General features: G+C 33.5%; 1 protein-coding gene across 12 annotated transcripts in view; it reads right to left on the reverse strand.

Annotated features, from left to right (window-relative positions):
* The window catches only part of PPIP5K2 (diphosphoinositol pentakisphosphate kinase 2), a 74,566-nt gene that overhangs the window by 11,888 nt on the left and 46,747 nt on the right, over positions 1–15,931 (reverse strand). For 4 of the 12 annotated variants that reach the window (XM_060009069.1, XM_060009068.1, XM_060009067.1 and 1 more), the window contains exons 20-28: positions 15,264–15,391; positions 14,569–14,683; positions 10,906–11,013; positions 10,700–10,816; positions 7,472–7,639; positions 4,930–5,103; positions 3,561–3,633; positions 1,822–1,941; positions 859–921 (exon numbers count right to left, since the gene is read on the reverse strand). In XM_060009069.1, the coding sequence (XP_059865052.1) occupies positions 859–921; positions 1,822–1,941; positions 3,561–3,633; positions 4,930–5,103; positions 7,472–7,639; positions 10,700–10,816; positions 10,906–11,013; positions 14,569–14,683; positions 15,264–15,391 (1,066 nt within the window). Of the gene's footprint in view, positions 1–858; positions 922–1,821; positions 1,942–3,560; positions 3,634–4,929; positions 5,104–5,272; positions 5,875–7,471; positions 7,640–10,699; positions 10,817–10,905; positions 11,014–14,568; positions 14,684–15,263; positions 15,392–15,931 lie in introns of those variants that run through there. The other 8 variants (XM_060009074.1, XM_060009073.1, XM_060009077.1 and 5 more) reach the window with 6 other exon arrangements.

Raw genomic sequence — 15,931 nt, forward strand, 5'->3', positions numbered from 1 at the left:
TGTTCAGCCTCAAAAACTGAATTTAATTGAACTGGTTGTCTAGATTTTTAGCCTAGTCTTCTTCCGATCAGGAGCCCTCCAAATCCTAACAAAAAGCAATGATACCCCCCCCAAAATTGGTTGCTCGACAGCAGCAAACCATATTGCCACATGAGGACAAAGTGAACGCTGAATGAAGTTTTCAGAGTGCTCCAGACCAAGTTGGGTTTTGCTTTAGACAGGGATAAATAATGTTACACAGTGAAACCTGCATCCCCTGGTTCCCAAGAAGTTTTCAAAGACACATCTCATTTGGCTATTTGACAAGTGTGGTTCTGTATTTTTGTTAAATAGCTCAATGAAACAACCATGTGATCATGGTTGGGAGAATTGGAAGATTGGGATTGACCTATATATACTAATATGTATAAAATAGATAACTAATAAGAACCTGCTGTATAAAAAAATAAAATTCAAAAATTCATAAAAAAAGAAAATAAATTAGAAAGAAAAACACATTAAAATTATTAAGAATTAAAAAGAAAATAAATAATACTAACTGTATTTTTAAAATTACATAGATTGATCACTTGAGAAATCAGAAGGAATTTTTAGGTGCTAATTAAGTATTAAAACTCATCATCATTGTGGTCATTTAAAAGTTTGATGAGTAGTGCTAAATTATTGTCTAAATTACAGATGAAACAGGGAGCTAGACAGTATCAATATTTTGGGTGAATAATAAGTTAGAATTGTATGCCAATTGAAATTAAGGACTGAGAAATGAATGATACTGTATACCCCACATATTTTGAAACAGAAGAAAAATAAAAAAGGATGAAGCAGGGGATTATCTTTTAAAATAAAAGCAAAACGTACCATTGGTTGGGTGTCGAGCAAATGAGATAGAAAACCTTTTAACAGCAGAACCGCGTGTGGCGTCTGAGAAAGAGAAAAACAGGTACCTGAAATTCATAACAGCTACCAAAAGAAGGACACTTAAAAAAAGAGAAGGAAAAACAAATATATAAGGAGGTTAGAATTAGGTGACATGCAGAAGGGATGGTGAGAGAGAGAAATAAGCCAAAAACTGGTTAAAAGAAGTAAATGGCTTGATGATAGAGGCAAAGTGTTTAACGAAATATACAAAAGAAAGAAAAGCAGGATGAGCTGGCAATTCTGGGAAAGCCATGTTTTACTGAGTAAAATAAATTTGTGGATACATGAGAAAAAGTTTCAAATAAAGCTAATTCAGAAAGGGCTAATAAACACTCCTATTAACAAAAGGGGCAAGCTTCTGTGAGCCTCAAGAGATGTTCTGAATACTATAATTTAAGGTGTATTAACAGTAATGAGAGGATTTCCTTCTACTAGGCGTCCTAAAATATTCTCATCTTATGTTTATTCTTATAAAAATATTGCCAATATGATATTTTCTTCTACTTATAAACATTCCATTCACTTTATTTATTTAGATCAATACTAGTAAATAAAATAAGGTTTAATAATGAACAACCGTTTAAAAGATCAAAGAAAGATTTACTCTTTATAATATGGCTTATCAACTATTTAAAAGAAGAATACATATGATGTAGCTCTAAATTTCATATTTCAGTGAAATACTCACTGAACAAGTACTGTAAGTCTAACTACAATTAACTATTTGATGAAACATGGACCCAAGTAGTGAATAACAGAGCACTGATAGTCACTTAGGCAAAGGGTGCTAGGATTCCACTTGCATCAGTTAGTGGCCTTAGGCTTGCCTTTGAGAAATATCGTATGCTCATGGGTGTGTGCATGGGTGTAGGTATGAATCTGTGTGTGCATGTGTGCACATACCATCTATGCAGCCAGAAGAGGTCAGCTTTTTACGATGAGTACGAGCATAATCCTGTAGGTTAGGTGCGCTTGAAGAACCCCCGAGCACCGAGGTGCTAAACAGGCCCGCACAGTGAGACCCTGATGGGAGTTAGAGAAAATACATACAACAACGGGTGTTCTTCTATTCACATTGGGAATTCATGCAGCATGCAATAACATGGCTCTTACCACACATACTTGGCAGTGCCCTGAACAGGCTCACAATTCACTTTTAATGCCAACTTAATACAATCACCACCACCATTTATCATATGTACAAATGGAGGCATTTTACACTGGAGAAAATGTTCTTTGAGGAAAATAATATGCCCACACAATAATTAGACATATACATATTTAAAAAAACACTATCATAAAAATTAATTTAGGATGATAAGGAATTCTGTCAATCAATTTGCGTGAGCAGGCCATATAAAAAAACTTCTCCTAGCATAAATTAAATCATACTAAATCAATATTTTTGAATGTATATCTGTAAATGAAGAAGCTTTCCTGATGCCCTTGAATTTGAGTTATCAATATCTATTATGAAATTTGTGAGAAGACCAGGTGAAACAATTCCTTTTAAGTGGTCATTCAGGCCTAAATCACTCTAAATTCCTAATACTTAAATGATTTAAGCTCTTAATTAATAAGACCCCAATCTAATGCTTAACTTGTAGTAAAAGTCTTTATACCCAAGTAAAACTTTTACCACTGGGTAAGGATTAAGTAAATTTTTATCAGATGCATTATAATATATAAAGAAAGGAGTTATATATATATATATATATATATATATATATAAAAATATAAATAAAATATGTATGTATATATATATACACACACACATATATATATACACACACACGTGTGTGTGAATGTGTATCTGGCAAGACACTGTGGGAATATCAAAAGTTATCAATTAACAAATATGTAATTAAAGAGAGATTTTTCAAGTATGTAGGCATCAATGGACAGTTCATAAACTTAGTATAGAGATCATAGTACATACATAGTCGAAACATAATGAAATTTATTTATGCTGTTATTAAACTGATTTAGACAACTATTTACAGAAAATAATACGTCATTATCTCATGTAGTTTATCTATCATGACCTTAACACTAAAATAAGTTTAGAAAGGTCTTTTTCAATGTTGCTTTGCTTGAGTGTTAGCAAAGAAACAATTATGTTCTGTAGGTCAATGAAGAATTAACATTGTCACTGTACATTAGTTTTGCTTTGGCTTTCCTTAAGAGATGACCAAAACCAAAAGGATAATTAATATACCCAGACAGGGTTTGAAACACTCCCCACTTAAAAATTTTTTTGATCAGAATAGTAGATTCTTTTTGTATGTGATAGCATATTTTCATCTTTATCAGCTGGGAAAAATGAAGTTTCCTTCCTAAATTAAAACATGTTGGGATTTTAACTTATAGAATACAAGATTAAAAATGAGCACTGGCAATTAGACTAAGTAGTTTACATTATGGGCATTCAAAAGGGTTATGAAACAAAATTAATGCTATTTCGTATTTATTTCATCAAAACTTTATATTTTGAGCTTTATGACTCAACATTTCTGAATTAGTGTATGTTAAATAAAAACTAAAGCATAGCATTTGGTCATGCTTTCACCTCTGAAGAGTTTTACATGTGTGCAAAATAGTGAGTTTAAGATTTGGAATACAACTTCCTTTAGACCACATACCTACAGTAGGGTTCTGCTTCTGTTCTACAAGAGTTCGTGGTGTTCGCAAGTAATTAGCATTTTCAGATACAACCTGCACAAGGAAAGCAAAATAAATGAACTAAAACAGTAAAATAAATTAAAAAGTCCATACTTCATTTGCAGCCTGTTCCAGACAGACAAAGGTTAATAAGCTGTATGATAAATATTAGTAGAAATACACAAATTATGAAAGATCATGCAAGATCCCCTTCTGAAGGGAGTCCATTTCATATGAGGTCCTTGCAATGAAGTGGTGCGAAGCAGGCATTCAGAATTAAATATCATGTATGAAACAAGACAGATGAAAAGAAACAATTAATAGACAATTAATAATTTCACTCTCTCTTAAAAGAAGCCAAATGCCCATTCTTAAACGGCTCCTGTATTTGAAGGGGGAAAAAACAATCACAAACAAAAGAAAGGACAGACAGACTGTTGAGATCACCATACAATTACTGATCCATGCACAGGCTTTATCAGAGTAACCTTTAAATATTCACAGCCTTAATGGATACCATAATCCCTTTTCCTGTAATCAATGCATTATATTTCCAAAAGGAAATTGCTGAAATTCTCGGAAAAGTCATGTGTATGAGCAGACCTTCCATTGTGAAAAAACAAAAAACTAAAAAAACCCACAGTATTTTAAGTTTCCAAATGTCATCACAAAAAGTCCTTCTGAAGAAATTTTATTTTGACCCCTTTTGTTGGGGCATATTATTGATGGGCACATATACATTGTCCCCTTTTATCTTAAAGAGAGCATTAAGATATTATACAACTAAAATAACCCATACTGTATGTAATTATTAGATACTTCCAGATAATAGAAAGCGAGGGAGAGAACCATCAGTATTAGATGTATCCTGCTAATTAACATAGGGCCACATAAATTTTGATATTTAAAAAAATGTTCACATTCTCAGCAAATTCCAAATGGAATCTATTTTTCAATTATGGGGGAAAAGGTTATTAAATTTTCTTATCATCAAATTATGTAATTTCATTTCTGAATGTTTTAAAGAATAAGTCAAAAAAATGATTTCTTTACATTTAAAAAATTTTAATTAACAAGCTAAAGTTCCAGGAGTATAAAATTTATTGACTAATTTTAAAATCCTGGATATTTAAAACCCCCCCAGTAAAAATGCTAAACACATGCAATGTAAGTGGTTTCTTTCCCTCAAATATTGTGAGACATTACAAGCATTTTTAAGTGAATTCAAAATTTAAAAACAGAAGTATTTACTCTGATGTAAAATATAAGGGATTAGATGTCCTCAAAGACAGCTGTTTGTTGCTCTGAATGCGGGGAGGAAAAATGTTTAATGAAGTAAAGTTTAAAAACCTGTTGCCATGAGCCAAAAATACTGGATGTGAAAGCCAATGATTTGGGGGAGACAGGGGAAGAAGTGATTTGTTCCCCTGATCTGCGTCTTCGACGCCCAGTACCCACACCACTGGTGTAATGCAGCCAGGTACCAGTACCCTCTGGGCTAGACACACTCAGGGGGCTCTCTTCCTGGAAGTGAGAAAGGGGCAAAAAAAAAAAAAAAAAAAAAGCAGAGCATGCAAAGTTAGATACAACAGAGCCAAATGATCAGAAAGAAAAAAAAATACAGTTTGTTTGCATTTGTTTATCAATTTTTAAAAAACTATTAAACAGTAATTTGGGAGCCAAATATTTTAATATTTGAGAAATTGATCGGAATGAGTTATAAATCTAATTGTAAGTAATAATGATTATGAGAATTACATTACTATCTTAAATATACAAAATATTTATACTGCTTAATAGTTGTCACTTCCCTCTTAGAACTTGAAAGATTTTAACAATTTTTTATCTTAGCAATGTTAAAAATATGATATTCAGGAGGTTTTATGCTATACTGGGCAAACTTTTCAACCCAAAGCACTAAAGAATCCTGCAAAGGGTTAAAGAGACTTCACTGTATATATGTATGAAAGGAAATCTGTCTGCCAGACAAAAAAAATTAGAGATCGTAAGATGGAGGATTCAAATTGCACTTGTTTACACTTTCAAGCTATCTATTTATTTACCCCCTCCAAAGATTATTTATAGAGTTCAGTAGGCAAAACATGCAGCAAACATTCTCATTTTACATGTTTGCATGTTCAGGTTTCAGACAGTGAGGACAGAGTAAAATCTACTTGCACAAAATGAAGAGAATAGTCTTTTTCTCTGTATGTCTTTTGGAAGTACAAACTTCTGATATCCATGGAGATGATGGACGCTGGAAAAAGTCTTCAAGGTTTTACTTGAATAATTTACCTTATGGAAGTAAAAGTTTAGCATGGCATAGAAATAATCTCTTGAAAGCAACTATTTAAGTATTTACGAGAAAAAGGTTTATAAATGTGTTCTGCGTTTTAAGAGTTAACAAAGGGCAGTGATTTTGTTGAAGATTTCACAAATACAGATGAGACTCAGAATACGTTTGACTGTATCAGTGTTACAGACTTCTTCTGGAGTTCAGAAAAAAGGTTTAATGGTGAAATTCTGAACAGTCTGATGAATTGCAGATTGCTTTGTTCAACAACACCAAAATCACTGCCCTCACGCAAATGGTATTTTAGGTTACATTAATAAATGTCATTTCCCAATTTTCTGAAATTAAAGATAACTGAACATAACCCCAGGTTTCTCATTCTTAAATTAAGCTATAATAGAATAATCCCAAATTCTACAATTTTTAATCATCCTCTTTTTATTGGGTTGGCCAAAAGAGTGCAGGAAAAACCCGAACGAACTTTTTGGCCAACCCATAATTAACTTAAAATATCCCATTCACGGGAATCCTAACTAGTATACATTTTCAACTGTAAAATTACAACAATCTATTTTATCGAGATGTTTTTCCTATACACCATTGTCAAATTGGGACACATACATTTGAAATTTGAGAATCAAAAGCACATATGTTTGTATAATTTGGGGCTATAGAAATGAGCATAATTCTCATTTGTTGGTGTTTACGTTCCTATTCACCAACTGCTAGATGTTATACCTAACTCTTAAGATTTGGCATATTTAATCATCAACAAAAAATATTTTTCTAACTTAAAAGTTGATGGTTCTTCCTATCTTATACTTTTACTTGAGCATTTAGAGAACATTTTTAAGCACTGATCTCAAATCAGTGCTGGGGGAATCATCCTATAGAGAATATAAATAACCCAAAAAGAAGGTATTCAGAGTATAAAAATGTATACAGATGTTAAAGATTTACTTAAACTTTACTCCAACTGCTCAACTTTCCTTTCTTTTTTTTCAACTTTCCTTTTAAATGTTATTTTAGTAGTTATTTAAATGTTATTTTGTTAGTGAGCATAAGAATTAGCCTAAGTTATTTAATTATAGACCTTAATATAATACAAAGGTAAATTTTTCAACCATAGCATCAAAATTTCAAATTCCTATACTGACTTTAGCAATCAGGTTAACAATTCAGAATCTCACATCTTATTATACAGTGTCATTGGAATCAGTTGTTGCTGAAGCATCTCTGGCAATTCCTCACTACTTTTAACCAAAAATTATTCCTGATCCATTATATCAGACTTTGAAAAAAGTTCTTTATTAGAATAACCTAAAGTGACAAGAAAATAATGGATCAAGTCTTCAAAAGGCCTTATTTTACTACTTCTATTCAACTTTGCTATGAAAACTATAAAGCTCCAAATTCTAAAATTAATCTTTGCATTTTCTAACTGCCTCTATATTTTAAAAAATTTATTTGAAAAATAAAGTTGACAATTAAAAATCTGTTAGGTTCCCAAGCTTGATAATTAAAGCTGTATTTTCTTTTCTGTTTTATTAAAATATAGTTAGTTTACTTCATAAAAAACATGCTCTGATATATACTTACTTCATTTGCAGCCATCTTCCTAGATCTTGGAAGTGGAGACTTCCTGTGTATATGAATTGGCTCTGATACCATAGGTTTAAACAATATCACAGCTCGATCAACCTCATCTTTTTTAGAAGTATGTGGCTCATCATCACTATCAATTTTAAAAGATCTCCTGCCTTCACTCTGTGCAGAAAGAACATAACATAATAAAATTCAGATAAAACAAATCAATCTCTTCAGATGAACAAATTCAACCACCAACTGGTGTAGTCACTTGCAGTACATATACAAGTTTGTTTATTCAAGTAAATTAATAATTGAATTCTTATGAAAGCCTAGTATTATTCTGGATATTGTAAGACAGATGACAGAGTTCCTGACTTCAAGAAATACATACTCTTTGGATACATTAAACCATAAAACGACAATAAAGAGCCATATAAAACAAAGTACTTAATTAAATTTCATCCAATGCCCAAATAAATAAGCAATAATAATAAATGACAGTAAGAAAAAAGAGATCAGTTTTGTTACCAGTAATGCCATCAACTCAATCACAAACTGAAACAGTATCTGAAGTTATAAATTTTAGAAAATTCAAACTCTATGCCAAATATTTCCAACAAATGTAATGACTGCATACTTAAATAACCACCATTTGATGACTCACTGAATATTTAGTGAGTATGTACCATGTGCCAAGACACAGATGAATAAGATACTGTCCCAAATTATAAGAATCTCACAGTATAGTACAGAAAACAGATACGTTTGAAAAAGTTACACTAAATATCCATCTAAATAGAATGGGTAGGGCTTCCCTGGTGGCGCAGTGGTTAAGAATCTGCCTGCCGGGCTTCCCTGGTGGCGCTGTGGTTGAGAGTCCGCCTGCTGATGCAGGGGACACGGGTTTGTGCCCCGGTCCGGGAAGATTCTCACATGTCGCAGAGCAGCTAGGCCCGTGAGCCATGGCCGCTGAGCCTGCGCGTCTGGAGCCTGTGCTCCGCAACGGGAGAGGCCACAACAGTGAGAGGCCCGCGTACCGCAAAAAAAAAAAAAAAAAAAAGAATCTGCCTGCCAATGCAGGGGACACGGGTTCGAGCCCTGGTCTGGGAAGATACCACATGCCGCAGAGCAACTAAGCCCGTGTGCCACAACTACTGAAGCCCACACGTCTAGAGCCCGTGCTCCACAACAAGAGAAGCCACCGCAATGAGAAGCCCACACACCGCAACGAAGAGTCACCCCTGCTCGCCACAACTAGGGAAAGCCCACGCACAGCAACGAAGACCCAATGCAGCCAAAAATAAAAAAATAAATAAATTTAAAAATAAACAGGACGGATAAATTGGGTAAATTACACTAAAACACATATTTTAAAGCACTAAGAATGGGCAAACTAAAACTAATTACATCAATGAATCTTATGAACGTACGTTAGTTTAAAGAAGCCAAGCAGAAGTACATAAAAACCTTCATCAAACTAAGGGGTATAGAAAATAAAGATAAACTTCTTCAACCAGGTAAGGATATCTAAAAACTTGAAACAATCATCACAATTAATAAATCACTGGAAGACAAGAGTGCCCACCATCACTAAATCTATTCAACATTTTGCTGGACATTTGTCATCATTCACAGATATGATCATATACATAGAAAATTCAAATGACTCTATGTATAAATTATTAGAATGAATAAACAGCATGCAGTAAGGTTGTTAGTTATAAAATCTCTCTATAAAAATGAGTTAAAATTCAATATGAAAATAGCAAACAGAAAATGAAATTTAAATAAGCCATTTATGATAACATAAAGAATTTAGGAATTACCCTGACAAAGAAAATACAAGACATTAAAAAAAGTCTTAATTTTATCAAGAACATATAAAGAATAGCTCACTAAATTCAGAGCTGTATATCAAGTCCTTGGACTAGAAGATTCAATTCTGTAAAAGTGTTACTTCTCTCAACACTGATCTGCAGAGTTTATGTAATTTCAATCAAAATTCCAAAAAGTTCACTTTGAAACATGACCTTTTGCTTTAGTTTGGGAATGAACAAGGATGATACTAAGGATGCTTAGTATCAACACTTCTACTCAACACCATACTAGTCCTAGCCAGTAGCACTTCACAAAAAGCATATTCAAATAACCAATGAATATAAGAAAAGGTACTAATCCTTATTGGTCATGAGGGTAATGTAAATTTAAGCCACAACAAGATATCACTACATAGTCCCCAAAATAGCTATATTAAAAACACTAATCATACCAAGTGCTGATAAAGATATGGTAGTATCTTTGGAAAGTTATTTGACTGTATTTTAAAAAGTTGAACATATGCATACCCTATAACCCAGCAATTTTACGCCTACATATATATCCAAAAGAAATGTGTACATATGTTCAGAAAAAGACCTGAACAAGAATCTTCATAAAAGCATCCATCTTCAAACCTTGAACTGGAAACAAATCAAATGATCATCATAGTGAAATGGATTAATAAACTGCACCATATTTATTTAATGTAATCCTACATGGCAACAAAAATGAAGAACCGATGAATCTCAAACACATAATGAAAGAAACCAAACCCACTCTCCACCCCCAAAAAGCACATATTTTGTGATTTCATTTGTGATCATAAAGTCCAAAAATAGACAAAATTAATCTAAGTCATGATAGTAGGTAACTTTGGGGAGAACGCAGGGAGGTTGTGAGAAAGAGGGGGCACAACTGGTTCTTCTAGAATGATCTTCTATCTATAACCTGGCTAGTTGTTTTACAATTGTGTTCATTTTGTGATATATCATTAAACTACACACTTATGATTTAGGTATGTTTACGAATATGTATTATAGTTTAGTAAAAAAGGTTTAAAGCTGAGTACATATTTAACTTTTGTAAGGTTAAGAATTAAACTGCAGTAATTCGTAACAAGTGCTTAGCATAGTAAAGAATGGACTAGTCCTCAAGTAGGACTTGAGGACAAAAACAAAAATTATAGTTATCCATGCTAACTACTGATCTTAAAAATCCAAAAAATCTAGAGAAAAGATAAAATATAAAATTCTAATATTCATAAAAATGTTGTCTACCCAAATCATACTTCAAGAAATTTAAACCATCTTGCTACTTAGTTGAGATAAGAATTATAGTACATAATAGAAAATTCTTAAAGAAACCTCATTTATATTTAGAACTGTAGTAACTAAGCAATGAAAATTTCATCTTCATTACCTCCCTTGAAGCTGGTCTATATCCATAGCCAGATGGTAAATTTTTGTCTTCTTCACATCCTTTGGCTCCTGGACTAAAATGTAATTCAACATGAAAGCGTTCCTCAGAGGAAAGATCCTAAAAAATATTACAGAACACTTTCAAAATGAGAAACTTCAAGTTATTTATTTACCTCTGGTAACACACGCAAATCAAGACTCTGTTACCTTGTTAGGATCCTCGTAAAGCATGATAACAATCTGAGTCATGTAGTTGAGTTCACTGACAACATTTAAATAATCCATAGCTCGTTTCCACTGTTCATCCTTTGATTCCTGAACAAATGGTAAGCATTTTCTCATATTATGTTACTTTAAAACCACTTTATTTTCATTATGGTAATTTGTTTAATCCTGATTGATACCACACAAATGAGGTGAATACTTAATACTCAACAAGCTTATATATACTCAACAAGCTTTCTTCTACTGCCACCACCCTAAGTGTAAACTACATCATCTTTCTTTAGATCACTGTGATAGCTCCCTAAATCGTTTCCTCATATCTACTTCTACTTATCTATTGTCTACACAGAAACCAAAGCCATTCACTTCCCTGCTTAAAACCTTTTAATGGCTTCCCAATCCTCTTAGAATCCTCAAGGCATGGCTCTCCAAACTTATCTGTTACAATTTTATGCATCACTCACTATTACACTTCAATTATAGGCTTTCTCTCCATTCTTACATCTTCTATGTTCTTTCTACCGTATAAATAAGTGCAAGAAAGTTAAAAGGTGACCACATAAGAGATGTATCTCTCCTCCCCTAAAACAATTCCATCATTACTAATGGATATATAAGCTCTTGCCTTGCTAATTAAGGGTCATTTTTTTCTCTATTTCTTTTATTAAAGCTCCACTAATCCTCATATGTATGCAAGGGATGCCACTTTGCTATCCTATTAAGGAATAAAAAAGAAATAAAAAACAAGAGAAAAGAACATATGAATTGGAAAATTTGACGGGAAAAGAACACTTACATAGTCTTAGGGTAACTCTGATAATAACTATTCATCAAGGCCCAATGATAAGAGAAATTAAGAATCAGGAGACATATACCAAATCTTCATACATTTCACTGACTGCCCTTTATTTTAAAAAGTACAAAAGAAAACAAAGTTGAATTCATTTTCTTTTAAAGATTATTTTTTTATAGATGTGCATAAATGTATATGCTAATATATATATATATACACATAAAAAGTTTTTTAATTCTTATTTTTTGCTAGTTTGGAGATGGCTGAAAAGATATTTTTGATATATAATAGAAGTGACATTGTATTCTAGATAATTTGTGGTTTGAGTGTACTGAGAAAGAAAGGGGATATTAAAATTTCTAAGTCTGTGTGGTTATCACTTCCACTGCCAATCTCTAAAACATCATTTTCTTTATTTTTTCACATACAAACTTCCTGGGAATCTTATTAATAGCCACTGCTTCAGCCATCATTAATATGTTGGCTTACCAACTCTGTACCTTTAACCCAAACCTCTAGCCTTATATATAAACATACTACTGGTCATCTTCACTTGACTAGCCTACTAGTGCCTCAAATTCAAGCTATCTAACCTCATTACTTTCCTTCTAATGCCTGATACTCCCCCAAGTGTTACTTATCAGTGAATGATGAGTAATTTTGTAGATGATCCTGTTAGAAATATGGGAACCTTTCTTGACTCTCTTTTCTTTCTTACCTTCCACACCTGTAAGCAAAGAAAGGGCCTCAAGGAGAGTGTTGGTGAAAGTTAAAATGCCTCAAAAATAGAGTGTTAGTGAAAGCCTGAAAGGGCACTGAGGAGGTTGTTGGTGAGGGACTATAGGAAGGTTAAAAAAAAATCTTACTGGAAACTATAGGAAAAAGAACCCTTGTTATGTAGTGGCATAAAGTGTAGAAACACTATAGCCTGCAGACAGTGGAACTCAATGAGCTAGCTACCAAAAATTCCAGGAAAAATTCTCAAAAGGCCACCAAGATTCTTCTCACTACCTGTGATGAACTATGAGAGGAGGGAGATAAACTACAGGAAAATGGTTAATTAAAGGAGCCAAGACTTGCAGAGTTCAGAAATAAAACTGTTTCTCATTCCTAGCCTCTCCAGAGAGCAAAAAATGCTATAGTTAAAAAGTGGCTTCCAGGAAGAACAGAAACACAGGAATCTGTCATGAAAACATGGGTGTGATTGTAAAAACACTTGCTAAGACTTCAGAAAGATTTAAGGCTCACAGACCTTTCAAAGACGCAAAGACTTTCTCAGGATTATACTACCATGTCTCTCAGATACTCACTATTAAGCAATAAGGACTGCTGAGTACTATCCCTCAGTAGACACAGAGGGAGCCCAATGTAAAAATGGGCTTATTCTTAAGATTTGTGGGTGTGAACTGTTTAATAAAGTAGATTATAAATTACTCCTTTTTGTTTTGTTTTTTAAATTATACCATCTAAAAATAAACAGACCTTTGGATCCCCAAACTTCCTTGGACAGGACGCAGGTTAAAGAAAACTACTTAGCTGCAAATGTGAGCTACTTTTTATGGAAAAGGAAGGATGACCTAGATGAAGCAATTAAGAACCCAAAGTATGAAGCCATGAACCATTATAAACAACTCCCTGGCAGTAATGACAGAGCCCTAATTAAGGAATGGGCAGTAAGTACCTAGGCAGATTTCAAAATTGCTATGGACCAGTGACCATGGTGTAACTTCTGTTTTCCCCTCTTTTGAAAAGGTTATCTACAGCAGTTATTCTATGCTTATCCCACCACTGTATGTCAAATGTATGAAGGACAGACAATTGGTATCTTCAGTTCATAGGTCTTTGAAACCAGATTGAGTTCTCCTGAGTACTCAAGGAGCTCTGCCCAAGGAGTCCCATCCACACCTGGACCTGATTTAGATAATGAGATCCTGGATGTCAAGTTTATGCTATAATGGATAAGCCTGAGGGAATACTGGAGGAGAGATTACCTGAATTTTGCATGAGGGAGAAATATGGATTGTGTGGGTAATGGACATACTGTGATAGACTCTGTTTTCCAAATATGGCCACCAAAATACATCCAATCCCAAGTATTCATCTTACAATAAGTAAGTGACAGTGATACTCCACTCATCTAGTAATATGGGTCTATTCCCCACCCCTTGAACCTGGATGGGACTCGGTGACTGCCTCCAAAAATGCTCAGCAGAAGTGATACTACGTAACTTCATAAGTTAGGTCATAAAAATGCTTTGTGCTTGCTCCTTGCTCTTTTAGGAAGTTCACTTTTGGAACTCAGCTGCTATGTTCTGTGCATCAAGCACCAGACATGAGAAGAAAGTTGTGAGATGACTTGAGCCCGAGCCACTGTCTGACTGCAATATCACGAGAGGCCCAATGCAAAACTGCCTGATCACAGTCAGCCTTTAAACCATGAGAGAGAAAAATAAAATGACTGTGGTTGTTTTAAGGCAGTAACCTTTGGTATGATTCATTACCTAACAGTAAATAAGAGTCACAATGTCCAACCAAACACCAAGTCCTATTGATTCTAACCTCTAAATAATGCAAATTCATCAGTTTCTCTTTATCTCACTGCCACTGGCCTGTAACATTACCTAAAATATTTTGTATTATTGTTTGCTTAAATGGATCTTCTCCAAAGGGAAGAGAACATGTCATTATCTCCAACATCTAGCAGAGTGCTTGGTATAAAGTAGACCCTTGACAAATGATGGTAAATAATGAATTATTAAAAACTGCACAGTAAAAAAATGGTGTTAGTGATTCGATTATAAATTCAATAACACATATTTGTTAAATAGATTTATATAACTTATCCTACTTACATCACATAAGGCACCATAGCGAAGAATAGACAGTAAAGAATGTACATGACTTTCACTGGTGAAATATAATCTGGTACGGACATGACGTTCAGGTGACAGAACACCCCTGGAATACCTAGAGTAAGGAGCAGACACTGTTAAAATGTAACCATGCAGTTAAAACTTAATGAAATTATTTTGTAAAATGGAATTTAATCTTACTAGAAGTAAAAGAACATAGTAAGCAAATCTATCACTCTTCCAATAACAATTGAGGCGTTATCTTAGCAGGTATTCCTCTAACATGAAGATAACTGGAACTAACTGGGACCACTGAGATTAGTCAAAGAAGCATTAATATTAGTCAAGTTCACTGTAAATAGGTTATTTAAGCACCTTTATTAACAACGAAAGAGGTCATAGCACTAAAGAAGCTCACAGGTGTTAATGCTGCTGAATGAGGATGATCACTGATGATCACATGTGAATGATAACACACATCCTCTTTCCCTGTTTGCCTCAGTTTTTTCTCCAATTTGGAGCCAAAAAGAACCTTGGTTGGAAGTTAACTATTAGAAATACCTAGGTAATATTTATTTCCACAGTGTGCCAAGTGATACACTCCTGATTTAGCCATAGGAACATTAAAAAGTAATTAGATTTGAAGAATGCAAAAACAGATGCCTATAGACTTAAATACCAGTACAGTCTCTTACACAGGATGGAGTTTATTTACAGTGTCATCATCTTGTGTCCTTTGAAGATCTGAGCGAATTTTTCTAACTAGAGGAGTACAGTAGCCTTTGGCAATCTCCAGTTTTTCAGCTTTAGTTATACCATATTCCTGAGCAGAACATACACAACATTAGAAAAAGGGTATAATAATAAAGAACTCCAATAAAGGTACTACTAAATTTAAGAATTTTAGTGAGCGACAAGTATTTTTATTCAGCCTCTTTTGAACATTATACAATGCTCCTAGTTTACATTTCTGCAACTTCAAGTACACTATTCCCCAAAGTATTGAGTGTAATTAGAAGAATTTTATTTTGGTGTAAATGAAAAAGAAAGTAATTTCTAAAGAGGATAGGATGAATGGATGAATGTAATCTTTATGAACAGTATTCAACTCAACCAGGTTTTAAATGTAGAAACAACCCTAAAAGAAAGATGGATTAAGAGCACAAACACTAAAGCACAGAACAAATAGTCAATAAACATACAGAAAGAAATATAAATTGAAACCATGAAATTTTTGTCTATTTGAATGTCAAAGATTAAAAAGGTTAACAAATTATTTAAAAGCCTTTGGCCAATACTGTAAAGGTTTTAACTAGTGGTTAGCCAAAAATGCCGTGAAATTATCAAACTTAATGAGCTCTAT

Source organism: Delphinus delphis, chromosome 3 (assembly GCF_949987515.2).
Source record: "Delphinus delphis chromosome 3, mDelDel1.2, whole genome shotgun sequence".
Lineage (NCBI taxonomy): Eukaryota > Metazoa > Chordata > Mammalia > Artiodactyla > Delphinidae > Delphinus > Delphinus delphis.